General features: G+C 52.1%; 7 protein-coding genes across 7 annotated transcripts; 3 read left to right on the top strand and 4 right to left on the bottom strand.

The window, feature by feature from the left end:
• Positions 1-29: 29 nt before the first annotated feature.
• ACET3X_000945 (uncharacterized protein) lies at positions 30-672 on the bottom strand (the record flags this gene model as incomplete). Its single annotated transcript, XM_069448297.1, has 4 exons — positions 30-222; positions 289-417; positions 479-491; positions 549-672. The coding sequence occupies 4 exons, from the start codon at positions 670-672 to the stop codon at positions 30-32; spliced, it is 459 nt and encodes a 152-aa protein (XP_069311187.1).
• Positions 673-858: 186 nt separating this feature from the next.
• On the top strand, positions 859-3848 carry ACET3X_000944 (uncharacterized protein; the record flags this gene model as incomplete). The annotated part of the gene is made up of 5 exons (XM_069448296.1): positions 859-1033; positions 1094-1907; positions 2258-2656; positions 2706-2881; positions 2935-3848. 5 exons carry the CDS (start codon positions 859-861, stop codon positions 3846-3848), a joined length of 2478 nt encoding a protein of 825 aa, XP_069311186.1.
• Positions 3849-6842: 2994 nt separating this feature from the next.
• Positions 6843-8706, bottom strand: ACET3X_000943 (uncharacterized protein; the record flags this gene model as incomplete). The annotated part of the gene is made up of 3 exons (XM_069448295.1): positions 6843-7328; positions 7378-8618; positions 8694-8706. 3 exons carry the CDS (start codon positions 8704-8706, stop codon positions 6843-6845), a joined length of 1740 nt encoding a protein of 579 aa, XP_069311185.1.
• Positions 8707-9303: 597 nt separating this feature from the next.
• On the top strand, positions 9304-9766 carry ACET3X_000942 (uncharacterized protein; the record flags this gene model as incomplete). Its single annotated transcript, XM_069448294.1, has 2 exons — positions 9304-9306; positions 9353-9766. The coding sequence occupies 2 exons, from the start codon at positions 9304-9306 to the stop codon at positions 9764-9766; spliced, it is 417 nt and encodes a 138-aa protein (XP_069311184.1).
• Positions 9767-10456: 690 nt separating this feature from the next.
• ACET3X_000941 (uncharacterized protein) lies at positions 10457-12560 on the top strand (the record flags this gene model as incomplete). Its single annotated transcript, XM_069448292.1, has 3 exons — positions 10457-11406; positions 11531-12230; positions 12294-12560. 3 exons carry the CDS (start codon positions 10457-10459, stop codon positions 12558-12560), a joined length of 1917 nt encoding a protein of 638 aa, XP_069311183.1.
• A 1263-nt stretch (positions 12561-13823) lies between these two features.
• ACET3X_000940 (uncharacterized protein) lies at positions 13824-16339 on the bottom strand (the record flags this gene model as incomplete). The annotated part of the gene is made up of 5 exons (XM_069448291.1): positions 13824-15053; positions 15102-15533; positions 15583-15883; positions 15933-16089; positions 16150-16339. 5 exons carry the CDS (start codon positions 16337-16339, stop codon positions 13824-13826), a joined length of 2310 nt encoding a protein of 769 aa, XP_069311182.1.
• A 3627-nt stretch (positions 16340-19966) lies between these two features.
• Positions 19967-21056, bottom strand: ACET3X_000939 (uncharacterized protein; the record flags this gene model as incomplete). Its single annotated transcript, XM_069448290.1, has 2 exons — positions 19967-20766; positions 20837-21056. 2 exons carry the CDS (start codon positions 21054-21056, stop codon positions 19967-19969), a joined length of 1020 nt encoding a protein of 339 aa, XP_069311181.1.
• Between the last annotated feature and the right edge of the window lie 361 nt (positions 21057-21417).

Below are 21417 nucleotides of genomic sequence, written 5' to 3'. Positions count from 1 at the left end.
CGTTCCAGCCGCATCCTCAGGCGCATGCTTCAGCTATGGTACGCAGCCTCCTCCTCGTCCTCCTCGTCGCTGCTTTCGACCAGGCCAGCCTCGCTGGGGAGGACATCGGGAAACCAGCCGTACTTTCCTAGATCCACTGTGTACTGTCCCATGGCATCCTGGCTGACCTCGACCCCTTCCCTCCGCAGAGCATCTGCTTGCTGAGCCGCTGCGCTCGGTCCTCTTTGTTGCAGTCAGCAATCGAATGGCAGCCAACAAGGCCTCGTCATGGCAACAGGAGGCGCTGACCTCGGACTGATGCCGCCTTTGGCGTTGATCACGCGCTGCCAAGGCACGTTGCGGCTATGGAACGTAGGACTCTTCTTGCTGCTATCAGCCGATGGCGATGGCAGGTTCTTGAGACACACCCCGACTTGTCTTTGACGTCATGCGTTAGCCGTGTTGCGACATGATGACAGTGTCTTGTTCCATGTACTACCTTGGACATTCGGCTACGACCAAAGAATCATGTCAGCAAGTAGTCCTCATCATCTGGTAATTCAACGCACGCTTTCCTACCAGCTTGGCAATATGACCATAGCTAGTGACCTTGCCAGACGGCACCTCTTGAATCGCCTCGTATACTGCCGTGTACCATAGCCAGACTTCCTCTGAGCGTTCTCCTGGTGCCATGATGATCCGAGGTGTAGAAGTGATTGAGAACGAGTGCTTAGTGTTGAACGGGATCAACACCTGCAGCACGCGACGACACGAGAGCACGTGATGCGGAACAGCTGCGCGCGCCAAGCTCTCAACTTTCCGTAACAAGCTTCGCGAGTGGACATTTGCAACACCACTCGGCCAACACGCACTCTGAACATGTCTGGACTCGCCGATTATTTAGCCAAGAACTACCTCACAGCAGACTCGGAAAAGAAGTCCAAGAAGCGCAAGAGGAAGAACAAGGATGCCGGACTCATCATTGACGACGACGACAATCTGGGCTGGAAAGACAAGGCAGACGACGACGATGATGATGATGCGCCGATGATAGGTATGGGCATTCTAACCTCTACACGCTGCGCAAGCTCGAGTCTAACAAATCACACTGCAGTCGGTGGAGGCACACTCAAAAAGTCCAAGAAGAAGTCCAAAGGCACAAGTGCCGCGACATGGACAGCAGTAGGTGTCGCCGCGCCCTCTCATGCCGAACAACTCGCAGCCGATGCAGCCGCCGCCGATGCCATCATAGCAGGCACCGCTGCCGATCGCCAAAAAGCTGCCGACGCCGAGGACGAAGCACCGGAAATGGTAGACACAGATGGCGTCACGAGGATGGAGTCTGGCGCAAAGGCAGGACTGCAAAGCGCCGCTGAAGTCGTGGCGGCAATGAAGAAGAAACAAGACGAGGAGAAGCGCAGAGCCGACGAGGTCGCAAAGGAACTGGGGAGCGCCGCGCAAGAAACCATCTACCGAGACGCCAGTGGTCGCATCATCAACGTCGCAATGAAGCGCGCAGAAGCTCGGAAAAAAGCTGAAGAAGAGGAGCGCAAGAAGCGCGAAAAGGAAAAGGCGGCGCGCGGAGATGTACAGAACGCAGAGGCCGAGCGCAGGAAACAAAAGCTGCAGGATGCAAAGACGATGACTGTAGCGCGGTATGCAGATGATGCGGAACTCAACGATGAGCTGAAAGAACGCGGGCACTGGAACGACCCTGCTTCAGGTTTCCTGCGCAAGAAGAAGGCTGGACGTAGTATTACAGGCAAGCCTCTGTACCAAGGACCATTCCAACCAAACCGGTACAACATCCGGCCAGGGCATCGGTGGGACGGCATCGATCGGGGCAATGGGTTCGAGAAGCAGTGGTTTGACTCGAGGAACCGCAAAGCAAATATCGAGAAGCTGGAGTACCAGTGGCAGATGGACGAGTAGGCTTCTTGATCTACTGCTACCAAGCTCTCTTGTGCTTGTATAGTGACACGGCATGGATATTATCTGCATAGCGAGGCGTTTGGGATTATTACATACAACAAGCTGTACAATATAGACCTTCCAGCACTTTTGTATGACATTCTGTTACAGTCCATTGGTTCTCGCAATCGCATGTAATGTTGAGTGTGCGAGTCAGTCCACGCCCTCACATGACGTCGTGACGACTTTTTGTCCCGCTCCCAAGTTCCGACATGCCACTCGCGACCACGCGCCGGTGATGCGTCCCACCCTCCATGTCCCTCTCCAAGTATGCAAAGACATATTTGTTGAACCACTCAAAATATAGACACCTCAATGCGTTCAACTCGTTTGTCGATCTGGCCGTCCTCACTCGCAACGATGCCGCCAGATCGAATGCCGTCGGCGAACACGCCGCCAACAGCGTCACCGACAAGCCAATCGCGATAAAAGACAACATCTGCACAAAGGACTTGAAGACTACTGCCTCGTCGGGAATCCTCAAGGACTTTAGCAGCCCATACGACGCGACGGTGGTGAAGCTCCTCCAGGATGAGGGTGCCGTGGTGGTGGGCAAGACGAACATGGACGAATTCGGCATGGGATCGCACTCGACACATTCACATTTCGGACCGGTCAAGATGCAGAGATATGACGGAGAGGAAGCAAGCGCGGGGGGAAGCTCTGGCGGAAGCGCGCTTGCTGTCGCGACTTCGCAATGTTGGGCGTAAGTGTTTTGTTGCCGACGAGGATGGACCATGTGCTGAGACAATTAGTGCACTGGGTACCGATACGGGAGGCTCTGTACGGCTCCCTGCTGCGTACACGAGTGTCATTGGATTCAAGCCAAGCTACGGACTGATATCGAGATGGGGTGTGATTGCTTATGCCAACTCTCTCGACACTGTTGGGATATTTGGCAGGAACGTCGCGAGTGTGAAGCAAGTCTTTGGTGAGTTTTTGTGAGCTGCAAATTGCAAAATTCATGTTCCTGACCAAGTACAGACAAGCTCAACATCCACGATGCGCGTGACCCGACTTCCGTTTCCAATACCACCCGTGCAAAATTCCGTACAGAAAGCCGACCAACATCACTGAGGATAGGCGTCCCTCTCGATTACAACATTGACACACTGCAGCCGGCCGTTCGAAAAGCCTGGCTTCTTCGACTCAGGCACTTGTGGGATCGTGGTCATACTTTGTATCCTGTCCGACTACCCACAACCCAGCAAGCGCTATCAGCTTACTATGTCCTTGCACCAGCCGAGGCATCTAGCAACCTTGCAAAGTATGATGGAGTACGCTTCGGTAGTAGAGCACAAGGCATCGATGGAACTCCAGAAAGTGTCCTCTTTGCCAAGACTCGAGGTCAAGGTTTCGGTCCAGAAGTTCAGCGACGCATACTACTCGGAGCTTTTTCACTCAGCGCGCAGGCCATGGACAACTACTTCATACAAGCACAGAAAGTTCGCAGACTTGTACAACAAGACTTCAATCGGGTGTTTGCGTTGCCAAACCCGCTGTTCGACTCCGAGGAACCTTTGGCAAAGACGGAGGGTGTGGACGTGATTATATGCCCTACGGCACCATCAACGGCGCCCTCATTGGCCGAAGTCAAGACAAAGGACCCGTTGCACTCTTATATGAACGACGTCTTCACCGTTCCAGCTAGTCTTGCCGGACTACCAGCAATCACGCTTCCCACAGCCGCGCCCTACAACGAGGAAAAGTCTGAGGATTCGGATTCCGCCGACCCTTTCTTCAACACTATAGGATTGCAAATCATTGGTCAGTACGGAGACGATCAGCTTGTTCTCGATGCTGCCAAAGTGTTGGAGAAGATTACATGTACTCCGCAGAACCGTACCGGGCCTGAAGTGGACGCGTGGGGCAATGGGGCGAAGTCGGATATACAATAAGGACAAGCCGAGGAGGTTGTGGGTTAGTTCTCAAGGTGCTGGGGCCATAACGTCTCGATGCTATTGTCGTCCTGTGCCAAATGAGTCGGATAGCGTATGGAGCTTCTTTTGTTGGTGAAAAAGGTCCACTTGTTGTCCAGAGGGAATGTTTTGACGCCGCTTCATATGTCCGGAAGATAAGGGTGGCCGATATGATTAGTGGTCTCATCGTCTAACAATTGAATCGGTCCATGTGCTGCGAAGGGATAAATGGATCAGCTGGGTGTATGTACGATGACGGAGGCTTGCTGTTGCGGCATACGAGAAGATTTACATGTACAGGTGTAATGACAAAGTCTCGAATATCTATGAGCGAGGAAGCTTCTGCTTTTGAGGACAGTCTCTGGATAACTAGCATCACTTGCACTCCATGTGATCAAAGAGCGTCGTTTGATTGGTACGAGCATCATTTCGACTAGACAATAGACCGTACCAGAGGCATCTAGAGCAACCAGTAACACATGACTGACCGACTTGAACTATACTGCCAAGTCCATACGTCTCATTTTAGGCACACGTACTACCTTCCTGTTACAATTACCAAAAGCAGTTACGATCTGAAGGTCATCTATAGCAAGGTATACACTTCGGTTTAGCCGATCGCTTCAAGTTGATGACCACAGTAGGTAGCCATGGAGTCTTCTCCAAACCAAGAGCGCTGCCGCCTCAAGGTTCTAGTCGCTTCATATTCCAGAAGTACCGCGGTTATCGCTGTCAGGTAAAAATGGCTTTGCTTCGCTGTAACTGTTGGGACACGGTGGCTGCTTTCTATGGAGTACTAGTGTAGCATTGTGCTTAAGTGTGGGGATAAGAGGTGTACATCTTGCCATGTACCTAAATACCGCAGCAGCAGCCCTCCGCTTACGCGTCAAAGACATCCAAGTTGTATCCCTTACTAGGAGTGCCTGTTCGCTTAAACGCCTGTACTGTTTCGTTTACGTGGATGACATGTCTCATGATGTACTGTACTCTGGCACATGTCGTTTTTCAGGGTTACCTAGGCAAGTCCCCACGAAAACTACGAGGCTTCTCCCCACGTGTTGTCCGCTAGCTGCATCATAGCTCAATCGACGGACCGTCGCGATTGGCTTCTCGGCCCATACTACTTTGGGCGCTATGCATCATCATAAGATCACGCGCTTCAAGTTAGTGTCGGATCTAGATTCATAGCTGGCACGTTACATCAACTACACTCACAGGCCTTGGAAGGCGCCAAAGATAGCACTGTTGGAAAGCGTAGTTTGGGTATCAAGATTTGAGTTGTGTGGGTTCGGGTAGGGTAGGTATGGACAGCAAACAGGCAGTTCCACAATCCGGCAGTGCCAAAGAGCGGGGAACACACCTAGGTATATGCAGTACCACCACCAGATTACCGCGCAGCCAGTAGATGGTCGAGACGTAAGCACTCAATCAGAAGTCACTAAGCTTATCCCACGTTGACGGTGCCGTAGCCCGTGCCGTTCCCTACAAGGCACCAGACCAACGGGTCCTGTGAGCGATCTGCAGCATGTCTCACATGTGCAGGACGTCAACTCATACGCTAGAACGTGGTTATGGAAGTGAATTCCGACGTCTGCCTCCATACTACTGGTCAGATCGGCACTTGGAATGAAGCAAAGGCACAGTGGAGCCCAGTGTGGTGATGCGGCTGCAGCGGCAGATACTGCCATGTCCAATACCATCGATGGATGCTCGTATCAGCCCGACGCTGTAAGAGCGCGTCCCTCCAACCGGCCCGATCAAGTATACCGGTAGATGCGGGAATTGTGCGAAACGCCGCAGGAAGCGGCAACTCTCAACATCCAACACACACCCAGTGTGGTGAGCCATCCCAACCCTTGGCCGACGAAGCTCCACCAACCAAATGCTGCTTCCCTCTATCCCCTTTGTTTTGTATGGTCGACGACGAAGGAGCGTAGCGCACGCTTAGATGCGGAGTCCCGATATACGGTCTGGTGAGGGGGGCCAGGAAGCAAGTAGTAGCAAGTCGATATGTCACTCTTCATCTGACCCCACCGCCATGGCCAAGGTCGCGCATGATCAGAGGGCTTGGTGTCGACTGCTGCGTCGGTGAGTGACTTATCGGGCGGCGCGAGCTGGCGACCACCCGGTCTATATAAGTATCTTGCCCTCAGCACCTTGATGGCTCATCACGCTCCAACACTCTTACAATCTAACCAACCAAACCAACCAACCAACCAATCACCATCATCAACATGTCTCCCTGGTACGTATTGCAACCAATCTTTGGTGTTTGGTACACGGCGGTGTGCTCCAAGGTCGCTGCATCAGGGCTAGCGCCAGCACCGTGATGGACACTTTATCTCAAAGATGGAGGGGCTCTGGCTAACGAAACGACACAGCAACTGCTCTAGCTGCAAGTGCGCTGGCGACTGCACCAGCTGCGGATGCGGATCCTGCTCCGTAAGTAAATCCTACGACGCACCGATACAGTGTTCTCGGTCTGTCTGTCGAACTCATACTAATGACTGGGGAATAGCACTAAGCGTCAAACTACCCTGAATCTCGAATCTCTTCCAACGATAACACTTCCGTGGAGCGATTTGGACATGGAGCAACAGCATTGTTGGAGGTCGGGGTGAACTGCCAATGTTAGGGTTACGACTGCTGGAATTATCAGATGAGATATGACTATGAATCAATCATCATTCACTACAAGATTTGACCTTTGCACCATGCTGTGGAGCTATGAATGGGCATGCTGGTATTTGATAGGGTCACCAAAAAACATTAACATCGATGTGCTGCATATATTTAAAGAGAAGCAACAGAGAAGGCGACACTTGAATCTTTTGAACGATTATTGTAGTCATTAGAAAGACTACTTGAATTAACATGCGAAAGCCCTCAAGTAGAGAAAAGACGCGAATGTACCAAGCAGAAAGGCAAATAATACATGTACAATGTCAAGAGTGCTTCAAGTGCACTTCTACCTCAAATATCCAGATGTTGACGAATGTCATCGCCGAGCCTCCACTCTTCATCTCTGGCCATGCGATCCAGAGGACTTTGCACATCGTCTTCATCACTTCTACGTGTACCAGTCGTACCCGCGTCGCTAACGACCGTGGCACCGCTGACACTACCGCTGGTGCTCTTTGTTCGCTTCTTCTTGAACCAACTCCTTTTGCTCTTTGTGCTCGCGCCATCTGTATCAGACGCTATCGATGCAGCATACTCACGACCGTCACCGTCGACTAGAGTAGGATCGGTGCTGGATGCTATACTGAGATTGGAGGAGAGCTTTGTAAGATTATTAGGGTCAAGATCTCCAGAAGTATCGATGGGGCCAGGTTTAGGAGTAGGCATGGGTGTGGTATCTGTGGATGAGGTTGATTCGACGAGCTCGGCGTCGCGATACCATTTCCGACGCCGAGTGTAACGTCCCCAGCCGTCTTGGCCTCTTCGTCCATCTCTCCACTGTTCGGGTTAGTATCGATAAAAAGTAAGAAGCGATACCTGTACGCACCTTGTTGTCGTAGTATATCCACGCCGAGTCCTCCTTGGACGCCCCCTTGTCGGCCTTGAAATCTTTGTCCGCACCTTCGACCTTCCACTCACTGCCTTGCACCCACCGCCATCTTGACTGGCCTCCTTCAACTTCAGGCAATTCAAAGTGTTCTTTTGGCGGAACGGGGTTCAAGTGCTCATCCGTCCAGGACGCTCGCTCGTAAGCAAGCATAGAGGATGTCCATCCGATACCCAGCCACCTTCGCTGGTTCTCGTAGATGGAAAAGGTAAAGCGCACGCCCGTAGATTCAGGCCGGCGCTTAGCTGCCAATGAGGCTGCGACTTCCTGTGTGCTCTTCTTTCGAGGTGGCAGAGGAGGCGCACCCTTTTTGTCTACGGATACAATCTCGCCAAAATCCAGGCCAGTGATGAGAGCGCAAGTGCGTCGTACTGTCCTCGACCTCCAAAGTAAGGTACGGGTTACACGAGCAGGTCGTGAGTGCCAACTTAGCATCACAGTGCCTACGGCCAAGACGACTCGCTTGGTAGTCAGGATGTAGAATGGTGGTAGAGTGAGCGCAATCCATAGCGGTAATACAAAAAGAATGCGGATGAATAGCACAGTGAGAGCTGGTCGGGTAGTAGCCGAGGTCGCAGTCCTTTGAGTGGATAGGAAGTCTGTGAGGCGCAAAAAGGGATCCAGCAGGATGTTGCAGCGCGAGGTGAAGAGCTTCAGACTATCCACAATCTCCTCCAAGCTCTTGTGGTGCTTGATGTTGGTGTCCGACTCTACCCGTTTGTGCGCCTTCTGTCCCTTCTCCCCTGTCCACCCCGTCGACGACAGTGGGGAGTATCTTCGCGTGTACATGCCCAGTATCAGGCCAGAGACTACTATGATGGGCCCTGCATATCTCGTCACGGCATCACCGTACAGGACAACGGCCCAAAAGGTCGCGACTAGGAGAAAGCTCTCCCACGGATCTCCGGTGGTCCATGTCACCAGGCCAGCAAACTTGTTCAGAGGCAGTATGAAGGGATGCGAATATGCGAGCACGCGCGTAATCTGCGGCGGGGTAGCAGCGAGCAGCGGGGATTTCTGGTGGACGAGTATGGCGGATCGCAGCTTTGTCTGCGGTGTCGTCTGGCCTAGGTTGGCGGGCGAGAAGGAAGCGTGGACGGAATCACCGGAATTGGGCTGCGGAGACGACGCATCGTTGCTGGACTTGGAAGGGGTGGACATGTGCACAATCCAGGGTGTATCTAGGTGGGTATCAGCATGTTGTCGGCGCGACTGGGTTTCCACCAACGTTTGTCGCGGGCTTGGAAGTTACCGACCTAATGCTGCCATGCATGGAGATGTGCGTCATCGCCTGGCTGCGCAGACGAGGCTGAGTGCCGTGCTCGTGTCAGCCACGCTCCGTGTTTATACAGGGAGAGAGGCTTCGAACAGTGCAAACTCGGGGCTCAAGAGAGGTAAGTAAGTGTCATGTAAGGCCGCACATGATGCTGCCGCCGGAAAAGGATGCGGGGGTCTTTGAGCATGTGAATGTCTTAGTCCGAGGGCGACTTGCGGAAGCCTCGTGCCAGCCCATCCCGCGACAATATCTACAAGAGTACGGGTGGAAAGCGCGTACAGGGTCGCATTACTCTCTCCACCTGCATCTCCAACCGTATTGCATAATCAAACCCACTGTCAAGCGCACCGAGATGGTTGCAGACATGGCAGTTTGCGATCGTAACGTGATTGGTCGGCATTGCAGACATCACGTGCCGTCTGCGGAGGCACCTGGGCAAGCCGAAAGCGCGGAAGGCGACCCAGAATTTTTGGACATGGCCTCATTGACAACAGCGCCCGCCCACCCAAGATAGACACGAGTCGCTCCCACACAGCTTTCGGTTGCAAGCGGACATCGCACACTCACTCTGCAACTCTTCTCTCCCCACAATGGTATGTTTCTGGTCTCTGTCACACCATCTTCAACTAACGTCTGCAGGCCCACCGCATAATATCACAAGTCGTCTTCTCCGGCGCCCGAATAATAGGCCGTGCCGTCTCCGAATCGTATCGTCAAGCCGCCGCTTCACAGAAATACGCAGCCGCCAGCCAGAATGCGGGAGGCAGTGGTAGCGCCTTTTCATCCTCCAACATCACCATGGACGAGGCCTGCCAGATCCTCAACGTCGGTCCCGGAAAGATGGGAAACATTGAACCAGAGGTCGTTACCGAGCGATTCAAGAGACTGTTTGATCTAAACGATCCTAAGAAGGGTGGCAGTTTCTATCTGCAGAGCAAAATATTGCGGGCGCGAGAGAGGATTGAGAGGGAGCTGCAAGGACACCAACGGATGGCAGAAAGGGAAAAAGAGTTAAGGGAGGGGTTCAAGCCAAAGTTCACAAAGGATGAATGAGGTCGCTCGGAAGCTGGCTGCACGTCTTTTTGGCTAGTCGACACCGAGAGCGAAGCCTGCCGACGGACGATCCGTGACAAAGCACACGGAGTGATGAAGGAATAATGTTGCATTTGAGGCGTTGGGCATAGCGTTTGAGCCTTGTATATTCCATGGGTACAGTGAGCGACGGCGCTTCGACGTTGAGAGTGTGGTCGGATAGGCATGAGTATGCTCCAGTCTCTCCGCTCTCGTCTGTATTATATTTCTTCTCCAGTGTTCCTATATTGTACCATCAACGCAGCCACGTCCTCGCGATCCATCCAAGGTAACTGCCGCGTACCACTCAAACTCGTGTAATTCCACAGACTCTGGGCAGGTCAGTCGGGAGACTCTGTGTATATGCCATGTAGCATTGCAGATGTGAAAGACGCCAGGACACCAGCACTGTTAACGCAGACTGTCTTCGACTCACCTCACGCACCGACTGGTTCACGGCCAGTTAGAGTGAACATGGGGTTGGGTCGCGCTCACCCCACAAACCCACGGGCCGCGCTAGAGTCTTGGCTTATGCGCATTATGTCTCGACAAATCTTTCGCGTGCATGTCCCTTGGTTCATCCGCAGCACACCGCTATCGACCATCCGCCCACAACATACCAAACCATCTACTGCGCGCGACACCCCGATCTCACTGCACACGCGACTCACCATGGGAGACTCGTATCGCCCAGCGCGGCGCCCGCCACCACTTGCAGATCGCATGACCTTCACTGGCAATGATCGCGACAACTATCGGCCGGGCGGGGCGCGCAACGGCAACCACTCTGAATTCACCTTCGAGTCCAGCCATCCTGCTCCCCGCTTTCCGCCTGCTGAAGATTCCAACGTGCCGCGTGGCCCCGCATCATCAAGAAGGCGCGGCCGGGGTGGCGCCTCGCGAGGCTCGTCTCGTGCAGACGGTAGGAACAACGCGAACGGCTACCGTCGGGGCGGGTTCAAGAAGGCTGCCCCTTATGAGCGCGCCCTTCTCAAGCACCAAGACGAGGGTAGTCCGGAGCGCGCACTGGGCGTCGGAGACGGTCCTAACCGCTTTCTCAACCCGGACGACCTGTCTGATGACGAAGAAGCAGATATGCAAGTAGAGAGTGGCGAATCTGGCGGCGAAGATCGCGAAGGCGATGCGCGGGAGCCCAAGGCAGCCCGGACGCAAACCAAGCGTGCTGATGGCGACTCTGTTCCCAAGTGGTCCAACCCTGACCCGTACACTGCCTTGCCGCCTCCCGATGAGACCACAGGCAAGAGAACCGACTTTGTCAAGTTGATTCGGAAAGCGAAGAACGAAGAGGCAGAGAAGACTGCCGGACACAACTCAGTTGTTGCCAATGACGACTTCATCTCGTTTGGTGACGATGACGACGATGCTCCTAAGACTGTCCAAGGCTCCCTCAGCGAAATTGCGCATATTGACAGCATTGTCGATAGGCAACAAGCTGCGTTGGCCGAACACCGGGCACCTCGTCCCCCAAGGAACAACAACAAGCGCAAGGTCACCTTGAGCGGTGTAGTAGATGAATGGTTACCCGTACCCAACGTCGATCCAACGCCGTGGCTCCCCTCACGCGACCCTTACGCACATCTTGCTGGCGAGCCCGAAAAGTGGTAAGTTCTTCATATAACCTGCGGCTCCATGTCCGGCTGAGGGTCGCAATGCCAGTTATATCCTGGAACCTTGCACAAGAACCTCACGCTTCATGATGCGATCTTTTTACTAACGCGATGCTAGGCTTCACAACGAGATTCTCGACTTCTATGACTTTGTCGCGCCCAAGCCCTTCGAGCACGAACAGCGTAATAAGCTGGTTAACCGTGTCAACAGCGCCATGGGCCAACGCAGGTTTCCTCAAGAGAATGGGCGCATCTTGTGTTTTGGTTCCTTTCCTGCAGGTCTCTACTTGCCCACGGCCGATATGGATTTGGTATACGTCTCCGATAGGCATTACAACGGTGGAGAAGCTGTCGTGGACATGTCCGAGAGGCACGCCAACAAGAGTCTGCTTTACAAAGCAGCCAGGAGGCTCAAAGACACCAAGTTGGCAGCCAATGGCCATGCCCAGGTCATTCCTGCGCGCGTTCCCATTATCAAGTTCGAAGACGCTCTCACGGGGCTTCAGGTCGACATCTCTTTCGAAAACTTGAGTGGGGTGCAAGCGCAAGCCACATTCGCACAGTGGAAGCAACAGTACCCTGACATGATTTACATGGTAGCACTCATGAAACAGTTCCTTGTCATGCATGGACTGAACGAAGTCCATACTGGCGGAATCGGAGGGTACAGTATCATCTGCTTGATTGTCAGCTATATTCAGCATGCCCCTAAACCGGACAACCTCGGAGAATGTTTCCTAGGATTCCTAAAGTATTATGGCGAGTTCGATCTGGCCCGGAAACGCATCCAGATGCACCCGCCAGCGATTGTTGACAAGGTAAGCATTCGCATGTCGATACCATACAATTCTGATCAAGATTTACACGACTGACAATTGCAGACCAACTATGGCATTGATGGCCGCCCGGAGAGGTATGACGGGCTTTCCATCCAGGATCCTAATCGCCCTGAAAACAACATCTCTGGTGGATCCCATAAGGTTAAGCTTGCATTTGCTGCCTTCAGAGAAGCGTACCACACCCTTCAAGACCGCATGCAGGCCGTCCGTTCCGGACAAGACATCGGACCCAGCATCCTCGAATGTGTCTTTGGTGGTAACTACGAAACATACACAAGACAGCGAGACCACATGAGAAAGCTCAAGTGAGGTGCGTTGTACTAGATTTGAAGTAGGCGTTACGTACGTTTTCGTGTGTACGCCACTAGGACATGGCCTTTGTCTCTTTCATGGGCTCTTTAAGATTCTCATGATACCTTTCGGACTAGACTTACTTCATCAGCCAAAACCGGACCAGCACAACTCTTGACAAGGCTATCAATGACGCCCAACTTGGAATGACGAATGGGCACGAGCCATGTGGAAGGTGGTCCAGGCGCAGCTGGACGGAACGGTAGTTGCAGCTTAACAAGCCAGCAAGGGTCTCAAGTATCAAAAGAGCATGGCGTAAGGCGCCGTTATGGATAGGCGAGTACGAATGCTTCGGCAGGGTCTACTCACGATGCGCACAGATTAGGGCGGCATGAATGTTTCCACCATTACACGATACCCCATTCACGGCGCTATAGGCGTTTGGCAACTACATACGTACACTGTCCGGACGGACGCCTCATCGACCGGAACAGGCCTCGCACACACCATGTTGATCCCACAGATCTCGACGCGGCGACACGAGTCCTTCCCGCCACCGATGTTGTTTTCTGTTCGGTCCTAATCGATTGAACGAGACGACATGTACAGTCTCTACATGTTTTCTATGCCCGCCCCCCCTTTCCTTGTACCGTAGATGTTCCATGATAAATCTGTTTTTTCTTTTTCCTTTTCCCGCTGTTCTCTTTTCTTGCTCTTCATGAGCACAAACATGATGCTAATCATACGCTCAACGCGGACAACTATATCTAGCACATACTCCTGCTATTGCAACGCCGGATCGGAAGCCTGGTCTGATTGAAGGATGTCGCATTTGCGATTTCCCAACGTCATTCCCCTCTTCAGAAATGTCGCCAGCAACAGGACGTCTTTTCTCATTGAGTAGCAGGCTTTAGGCATGCGCTTGAGGAAGAAAGATTAGTCTATTTGCATGTTCAGTTGGGGGTGGTTCCAGGAGTTGGCTTTTGAAAAGCATCAACAGGTATTGGTCACTCGCCATGAGCTGGTTTGTTTTAGCGTAAGCACGACATCAAGGGCCGAAGCTTGCACCACGAATAAACACGATATTGTTGCCAGTCGTTTTGGTATTATCATCGACTGATAGCTTTTCAACGTAAGGATACACAAGACAACGCTAGGCTAACAATGCTAAAGTCAATACAAGGAAAATCTCAACGGATGTGTACTCGCGTCATTCCCCACTACAAGCCGACTATACCGCACCGTCCGAATCGCAAATGACAACTATAGTGCTGTCGCGCTTCACAACTCCTTCTTTGTCTCCACAACAGTCTCATTCTGCGCCCTGCTGATGAGATCTTTGGCGACCGCGGGGCTCTCTCTCCAGCTCCTCTGGCGCTGCCAGAACCTTATCTCAGGGGTAGCATCCCTAAGACTACCCTGTCTAGCCTCTTCTTCGAGACTCTGCCTAGTGATCTCGCCACCCTTCTCACTCAATTTGGGGATGTTCTGCAGCTGGCTAAGATTCTCCTCAAAGTATTGCTTGCGCACCAGGAAGCGCTCACGGCGTTCCTTTTGTAAGCCTGGAGAATCGAGTTTGGACAGCACGATGCGAACGCCCCAGCGGAAGAGGATAAAAAGATGTTCGGAGAAGAAGACGGTCAGAAGGAGGGCCCAGAGCTGAATGTTGGAAGGACTACCGCTGGGGCCAGTGTGGTCATTCCAGAACATGTAGACAAGAGCGGATGTAGTGAGGCTGCCCAGCCAAGTAAGGAAGGAGAGGGAGTCGAGCCAAGGGCCGATAGTATCAGCACGCCATGGAGTGGGTCGTCGCATCTCAACACAGATCTTCATGGCATCGGCACGAAGCTCGATCCAGTCGTTGATCAAAAATGACACAGCGGTAAGTGGCCAAACGACGGAGAAGAGTGACAGGTAGCCAAATTGCACGACCATCTCACGAAGATCGGCTGTGACATCGTAGACATCGAGCTCGGCTTCCTTGCGGACACGGTCAAGAAAAGCAGCGTCCTCGGCAGGATCATTCTCGACAGTGGCCGGTGCGGAACCGCCGTTCTTTGCAGCCCTGTCAGACTGCATCTCCTTGTACCTGGCAAGGCCACGACGCTTGATGTATGGAACGATAAGCTCCATGCCCAGGTTGACGACTTGGGCGGTGACTGTGAAGTAAATGACTTGCTTGCGGAGGCGGTCAGGGTTAATGCTCCAGCTGGAGCTCGTCGAGTTGAGGTGTAGCTGTTTCTCGTCTTCGGCGAAGGGTCGCACGGCAACGTTGAAAACGTCAAGGTAGGGTACGATCACCTTGCCAAATGGTACATAGACAAAGGCAGTCAGGAAGATTCCCAAGTAAGACATGATGAAGTTCATGACGAAGATCTTCTGGGTCAATGCCTTTTCGTACGCCTGCGACGTCTCGTAGTTTTCGAATTGTGTCAGACGCGTAGCGGCCTGGGTTAGGAGGGTGTTTAGGATGGGATTGACGGTTGTGAGAATGCCGGTAGGGATGAAGACCTTGCGGGTTAGTCAAGCCGTATGCTGCGAATCAGATTCAACACTTACGAGAACACTCTTTAGTGGGCCGTTGTAGACTTCTGAGATGAAGACCTCTATAGCAAAGCAGGTCGTAATGACAGCTCCAAGCGAGCAGGCGGCAACGATGGCGAAGGGAATCTGCAACAACTGCCTCTGGAAGCGCTTGGATGCTGGGAAGAATCCGACCTGTTCGCCCGTGACCGGGTCGGTGATTGTTTTCTCAGGTTCAAAGTCCTTCTTCCTGACATCGATCTTGGAAACACCCTTGACGCCCCAGCGAACGCTCAGGTCAACCTCCTGTTGCTTCCAGTACTCGGTGAAGACGGTGCACCACAGGGCGCTCGCAAGACCGTAGATGGGCGAGAAGGAGCCGAAGAAGAGCCATGAGAAGAGGCCAAAGGCGGCAGCGGGGACGAGGAAGGTGAAGTAGGACTGTGTAAAGGCGAAATAAAAGGCAATCTGACCAGGTTAGTTCACAGCCACGCGAGACAGTATCTTGGGAGCCTACCTTCTCTCCCAGCCGGTTTCTGATATCATCCAAGTCTTCGGTCGTCAGGAAGTACTGCGAGGTCCACTTCTTGATCCAGTCCTTGTTATAGGCATGGTCGTGCAGGGCAAAGATGGACTCGACGTTCTCCCATTCTCCCTCTTTGGGTGTAATTCCAGCTCCGCCTTCAGAAGGAGGGTTGGTGATGAGCTGGTATATGATGCGCAGCCTCTCGGCCTCGTACAGGGGCTCGGCTTCGAGCGACTCGCGGGTAACTTTCTCGGGGGCAGCCGTTCGAACACCGTGGATCCAGTCGCGGACTCTGTTGGGAATTAGCAAGCGCCTTATGAACGGTCTGAAGCTTTGGCTACCTGGATCTGTATACCTCGCCAAACAGGTGCTCGTCTGAAGCCACCCTCACGAAGAGGAGTATCGAGTGCGAGTCTCCATTGCGGACCTCTGTCTGCAGCCCAACGTTGGCCAAAGCCTCGCAGAGCTTCTCAAACTGCGCAATGGCCTTGCTCTTGTCTACGCGCCCGTTAGCACATCCATCGTGGACCCCCGCGTTGGCACACAAAGCACACATACCAGTCTTCGCAAAGCGATAGCTGATCACGTAGTCGACGTCCAGGTTGCTCTGCAGCGCCTTTGATTTGGCCATGTCCGACGACGAGCCCGAGGTGAGCAGGGCGATTTTGATGCGGTAAATGGACCACGAGAGATTGGTGAAGTAGGGAATGGCAGCGTCGGCGCTTGTCCCCTCTTTCTGGGTCGACATGCCCAGAAATGTTGTAATCGGGGTTCAGGCCAAGCTACCGGGAAGCCAAAACGTCATCGCTCGCCAACGTCCCGCCTACCCCTTCCCTGCTGCACCACATCGCTCAATCCTGTACGCGACACGCGCAAACAGGATCTCTGTCCATGCAGCATGGCTCGACCAGCTACCGATCCACAACAAACACCTACAGAGTATCATTTCAGCTGCAAAACGTGACTACGAGTACCTCCGGGGCAAATTACAAATGAGCGTGAGCGTGCTTCGCCCGTCCAGCCAGAAAACTTGAGACCAAGCAAATAATGCTTCATTGCGCAAAGCTTCGCAGCCCTGGGCTTTGGCGACACCAAAACTTCCAACACGAGAACGAGTTTCCTAAGGGTACGCAGGTACAACCTGAGATCGAAGCTAAACCCGATGCAGACCCCAAATGCAAAAGCTATCCACCAAGTCACTCTCCGGCGCCCGCACCACGTTTTCCACCTTGGCCGGCTACGATTAGCATCGTCAGATCCTTTACCGAGTCAATCAAGAGACGACGACTAACCACTACCAATCCAAGTAGATACCGACGGTGCAGACATCTGCAAAGTTGAAGATATTCTAGCTCAGATTTGTCGATGGCGAGGGCTAGGAGCAAAGTAGTGGTACGAAGTGAAATCAAAGGGTTACCACCTCCCAATAATGGAGCCTACCTAGGTAGGTATCCAAGAAAACCTGGCAAACACAGTAACAAAGATTCGATAGGAGTAGGTTACGGAGCCTCATCGAGATCCTAGCACAAGACTCCTCCCTACAGGATTCCGCAGAGACTCAAACGAAACCCATCATGATGCTCAGAGAAAGGAAGGGGGTAATATAATATGCTACAACCTAGTCGGTGTTGTGTTCGTCGGTGAAACCCCCGGTACGTACCTAGGAACTCGGAATTCCGGGTATGGCCAGAAGCTTCTCGAACACATTTACTACCAGATACATCCATGGATATATGTTGAGCGTGAGCCGAGTCCCTGCGTACGCTAGGCACTTGGTAATGTCACTAACTAATAACAAGTGCTAAGGTCCGCTTGATGCCAAGGCCTACCCCGAGAGTGTTACTAAGGAAGAAGTGACATTCTATAGAAAAGGACATAGGATTGTTGTAGAGTAGTTAAGAGTTTCTCGACTTATCCTGTACAAGTAACTGCAAGTATAGTCTAAACCCTAGTTGAGATGCGTAGCGTCCCGAGGTCTTTTCTCAAGGTTTCTCCTTTGCAAGTCACTGCGTACCTCTACTAGAGCATCTCGTCCTTTTACTTACGAATTCTCTTGTTTAAGAGATTCTGTTTGTTTAGATTGTTAAGAATAGTAGAAGTTGTAATTACATAGGTAGCTTAAGCTGATATGCGTCATCGCAGTACTGTAGGATGAAGTGGATGAATCAGACGGCAACTATACCTCCCGTACTATAGCTAACACGTAATCTCTGTCTCCCCTACTAGGCAACATTTATACCCTGCAAAGGAAGAAACCCAAGAAATAAGCTCTTATTTCGGGGATTCTCTTCCTGGTAGACGCTTTTTCTGCGCCTCATTACTCCCTCATGGACGCTACGCATCCTAACTAGGGTTTAGACTATGACATGACTAGAAACAATCCCGAGGCAATTAGAGGTCGGCCCTACACTTAGAAACACACATATATATATATATATATATACCTAGGTAACGATGTACCTCTACCACCTTCAAATCATCATCTCAAAGTCATTCGTCTTCAATTCTCTCGTACAACCAACCTACAAAAGTAAGCCAACGGAAGCCGCATTCAGATCACATGCTAACAAGTTCGTGTTTAGTCTGAGCCTTCACGCCAGCCTTCAGCATACCCCCTCTACACGCTCTATCACGTATGCGGAGCCTTATGTTACTTTGCTACAGATGCGCTAACCGGACTAGAACATGGTCTCCATCACGAAATTCCTGGCGGTAGCTGCTTTTGCTGCTCCTGCTTTCGCTCAGGGGAGCAGGTGCGGAGTGGAAATCCTCGACGCAACAGCCTCGACTACTGTTGTCATCGGTACCGGATGTGTCCCCCGCGGCGGACAGTCGACCATCTGGTCTGAACGCAGGCAGGCCAACTTTTTCGTTACAGCCACGAATACCTGCGGTCTAGGGTTTTCGTCCGGCACAGGCGCCGGTGCCACCCTTCGGAGCTCGCGACAGCCCAACTGCTAGATTCATACCTAACCTTGGACATTACGGAAAACTCTTCATACGACCTCGGGAGCATTGGGACCGTTGCGTAGAGTTAGGAGCTTGTATCTGTCATGCTGAGTGTTATTCTTTCTAGTTCTAACTCTAGTTCTAGTTCTTCATAGCTCTAATCAAAGTCAGTGATAGGTATTGATACCATTGAACTTTTTACAACTACAACTTTCCGTTTCTCAATATGATTTTTCGTTCGTGTTCTAAAAACGACAATAACCGCGTAGCCGTAACCTGATGACTGGGACTAACTTACATTACCTAGTATTAGCTACCTACCACTCTACACACCCGCCCACTTGCCGGTGCGATCCGATCGCTGCATCACTAACACCCTCTCCGTTAACAAGAATTCACAAACCGGCCACAGCCCTTCTTCCGTTACGATTTCGATATAGGAAGAAGCCAAAAGACCTGTGACAAAACACGTTGGCTATATCACACAGCCCTGGAGTGGACGAAGCCACCAGATCTTTCTCAGGTACTACGGCACATCACTGTGAATCTACCAGGTAGTCAGCAGCAACATCCCCAAAGATACAGCAAAGACGCATCAACAGGCACCGACCTATCTAATACAAAACCTGGCGTTCATAACTGGAGCCGGCTTGGCAGTAGCGGCTACAGTTGTTAATGAGGAAGTTGATCCTATCCGCCAGCTTCTTGGTTCCATCTAGGCTTTACCTGCCCCGGTGCGCATGGCTAGACTAGGTAACGGCTAATTACAAAAACCACGGAAACGCAACGTGAAGATACGCAGGGCCAGTTGATTCAGCGGAGGTACCCCGGCGCCGTCGAGGTTGTCTTTCGGCCCAACTCGTGCCGTGACCTGCGCTTGCGGTCATGGACGACTCATTGATGCTGCTATGCGACGCATCCGTTCGTTGGATGTCGGCCTGGTGGCATGGCAGGACTTATTACAAGCTCGATAGGGGTCTTACATAACTCGGCGTTTAGCAACCCGAGGTTCTGACGTTATGATCGCTTGGAAAGCTGGCAGTATGGCAGTTATACGGAGGTAGCTTTCAAAAGAGAAAAACTTTTTTTAGATCCCTCTGAATACTATTTCGATCCCGCTATAAGATTAGATAAACGTATGGGTAGTAGAAGAAAGTATACGAATCAGCCCCTGAGACTACCAATATGTCCATATTCCGCCTACGGCTAAAGCCAGAAAAAATGCATGCAGAAGCCACTCGCAAAGTAAAGACATCAAACCACCAACTCCCACGATAATACCGCCACCTAAATCCAGTGGCAACACCACCCAGTCAAGAACAAAACCCCCATCTCTAGACGTATGAAATTAATGAATCTAGTCAAACCCTGTTGATTGAATCAACCACAACGCACACCACGAACCCTTGTACCAGCAAGCCATACATCAATAGCTACGATGCAAGTCCCGGGAACTCTGATCCCAGCGTCTATGAACCGAGCCCAGTACCACCTTGAGGATGCCCGTAGCAGTAAGCTCAGCATCTCCTTCGCCAGTAAAAGGAATCGTGTCCACGATATCCCTCACCGGCATGCCACCTGCCATACTACCCGCTATCTGGGCGATATTATCATCCAGGCTCTTGAGGTGTTCCCGCGCACCGGGTTCATTGCCCACTTGGAAGAACTGGATACCGATTTGCCATGGTTCTGCCTCCTCCTTGCTGAGCTTCATGGCAGCGGATACGATGACGGACTCGACGTCGTCAGATGGCACGCCGTCAGTGATGACGATGATGTTCATGGGCTTAATATTCCTGTCTCTTATGAATCGCTGGATATACGTCTTCAAGATCCTATTCAGGCGCTGGCCGGTTGGTGTACCGCCGCTGGGACGCACAGTCTGGAAGATCTCGATAATGGTACTCGCTGATGTGACGTTCTTGTACAGGCTAGAGTCTGGGTGGTTGAGGAAGTAGATGTCGATTCCATCGGCATCGCGCTGAGTACAAATCGGTGCAATCATCTCAAGAGCTTTGGCAGTCTCCGCCCAAGATCGACCAGCCATGGACCCAGAGTCGTCAACCAAAAAGACCGTGTCAAAGGTTCTGAGGAAGTCATAAGGATCATCGTCCATAGGAGCGGTAGCTGGAGCTGAAATTCCTGCATGATCGTTCTGGGCTGGGTCTGGCGTATAAGGTGGTGGGGCTTCACGATTAGAAGTGAAAGGATTCGTACTTGTACTGACTGGTATGAAGTCAGTGTTTGAAGGAAAACTCGTGAACCGCCCATCGGATGCGGGGTATGTAGTACGTACTAGGCCTTCGTGTAGCGGGTGACGCCGAGGCAAATGGGTTGGTGCGTGAGGGTGGTGTAAGACCGCTATCGCGGGATCCAGCGCTTCTCTTGCTGACCGGTGCAGCTGCAGGCGTATTTCTCAACATCTGTCCAGTACCTTCCGTGTCTCGCGAAAGATAATCGTTACTCGACTTTGAAGATTTGCGGGTCGAAAACGTCTTCTTCAGTTTTTGATACATACTCCCGGGCTTTGTGGAATGTGTATGGTGTTGATAGTAGGGAGTGTAGGTTAGTGAATGAGTGTTGTCGAGATATTGAAGAGTGGAAAGTGAGTCAGACATTTGGGCAAGGGCCAATGTCAAACTGATTCCAACAGCAAACGGTAGCGACAGGTGGAAGCTTGTTTGAGCAAATTACCTGTCTTGATGTAATGAGGAAGCGGTACCAGAGTTCGTGGACCTATATACACCTGGACATGATCACGATGTTGCAATGTAGAGACGGTGAGAAAGCGTTCGATCTGCCTTGTGTGCGCCTGAACAGCGGCCTTGGATATCATCGTATCAGAGAAGAAAGAAGTCAGTATTTACCCTTTCCCGA

The sequence above is a fragment of the Alternaria dauci genome, chromosome 1 (assembly GCF_042100115.1).
Source record: "Alternaria dauci strain A2016 chromosome 1, whole genome shotgun sequence".
Lineage (NCBI taxonomy): Eukaryota > Fungi > Ascomycota > Dothideomycetes > Pleosporales > Pleosporaceae > Alternaria > Alternaria dauci.
Note: the sequence above shows the minus strand (reverse complement) of the source record. Positions and strands in the feature narration are given on the sequence as shown.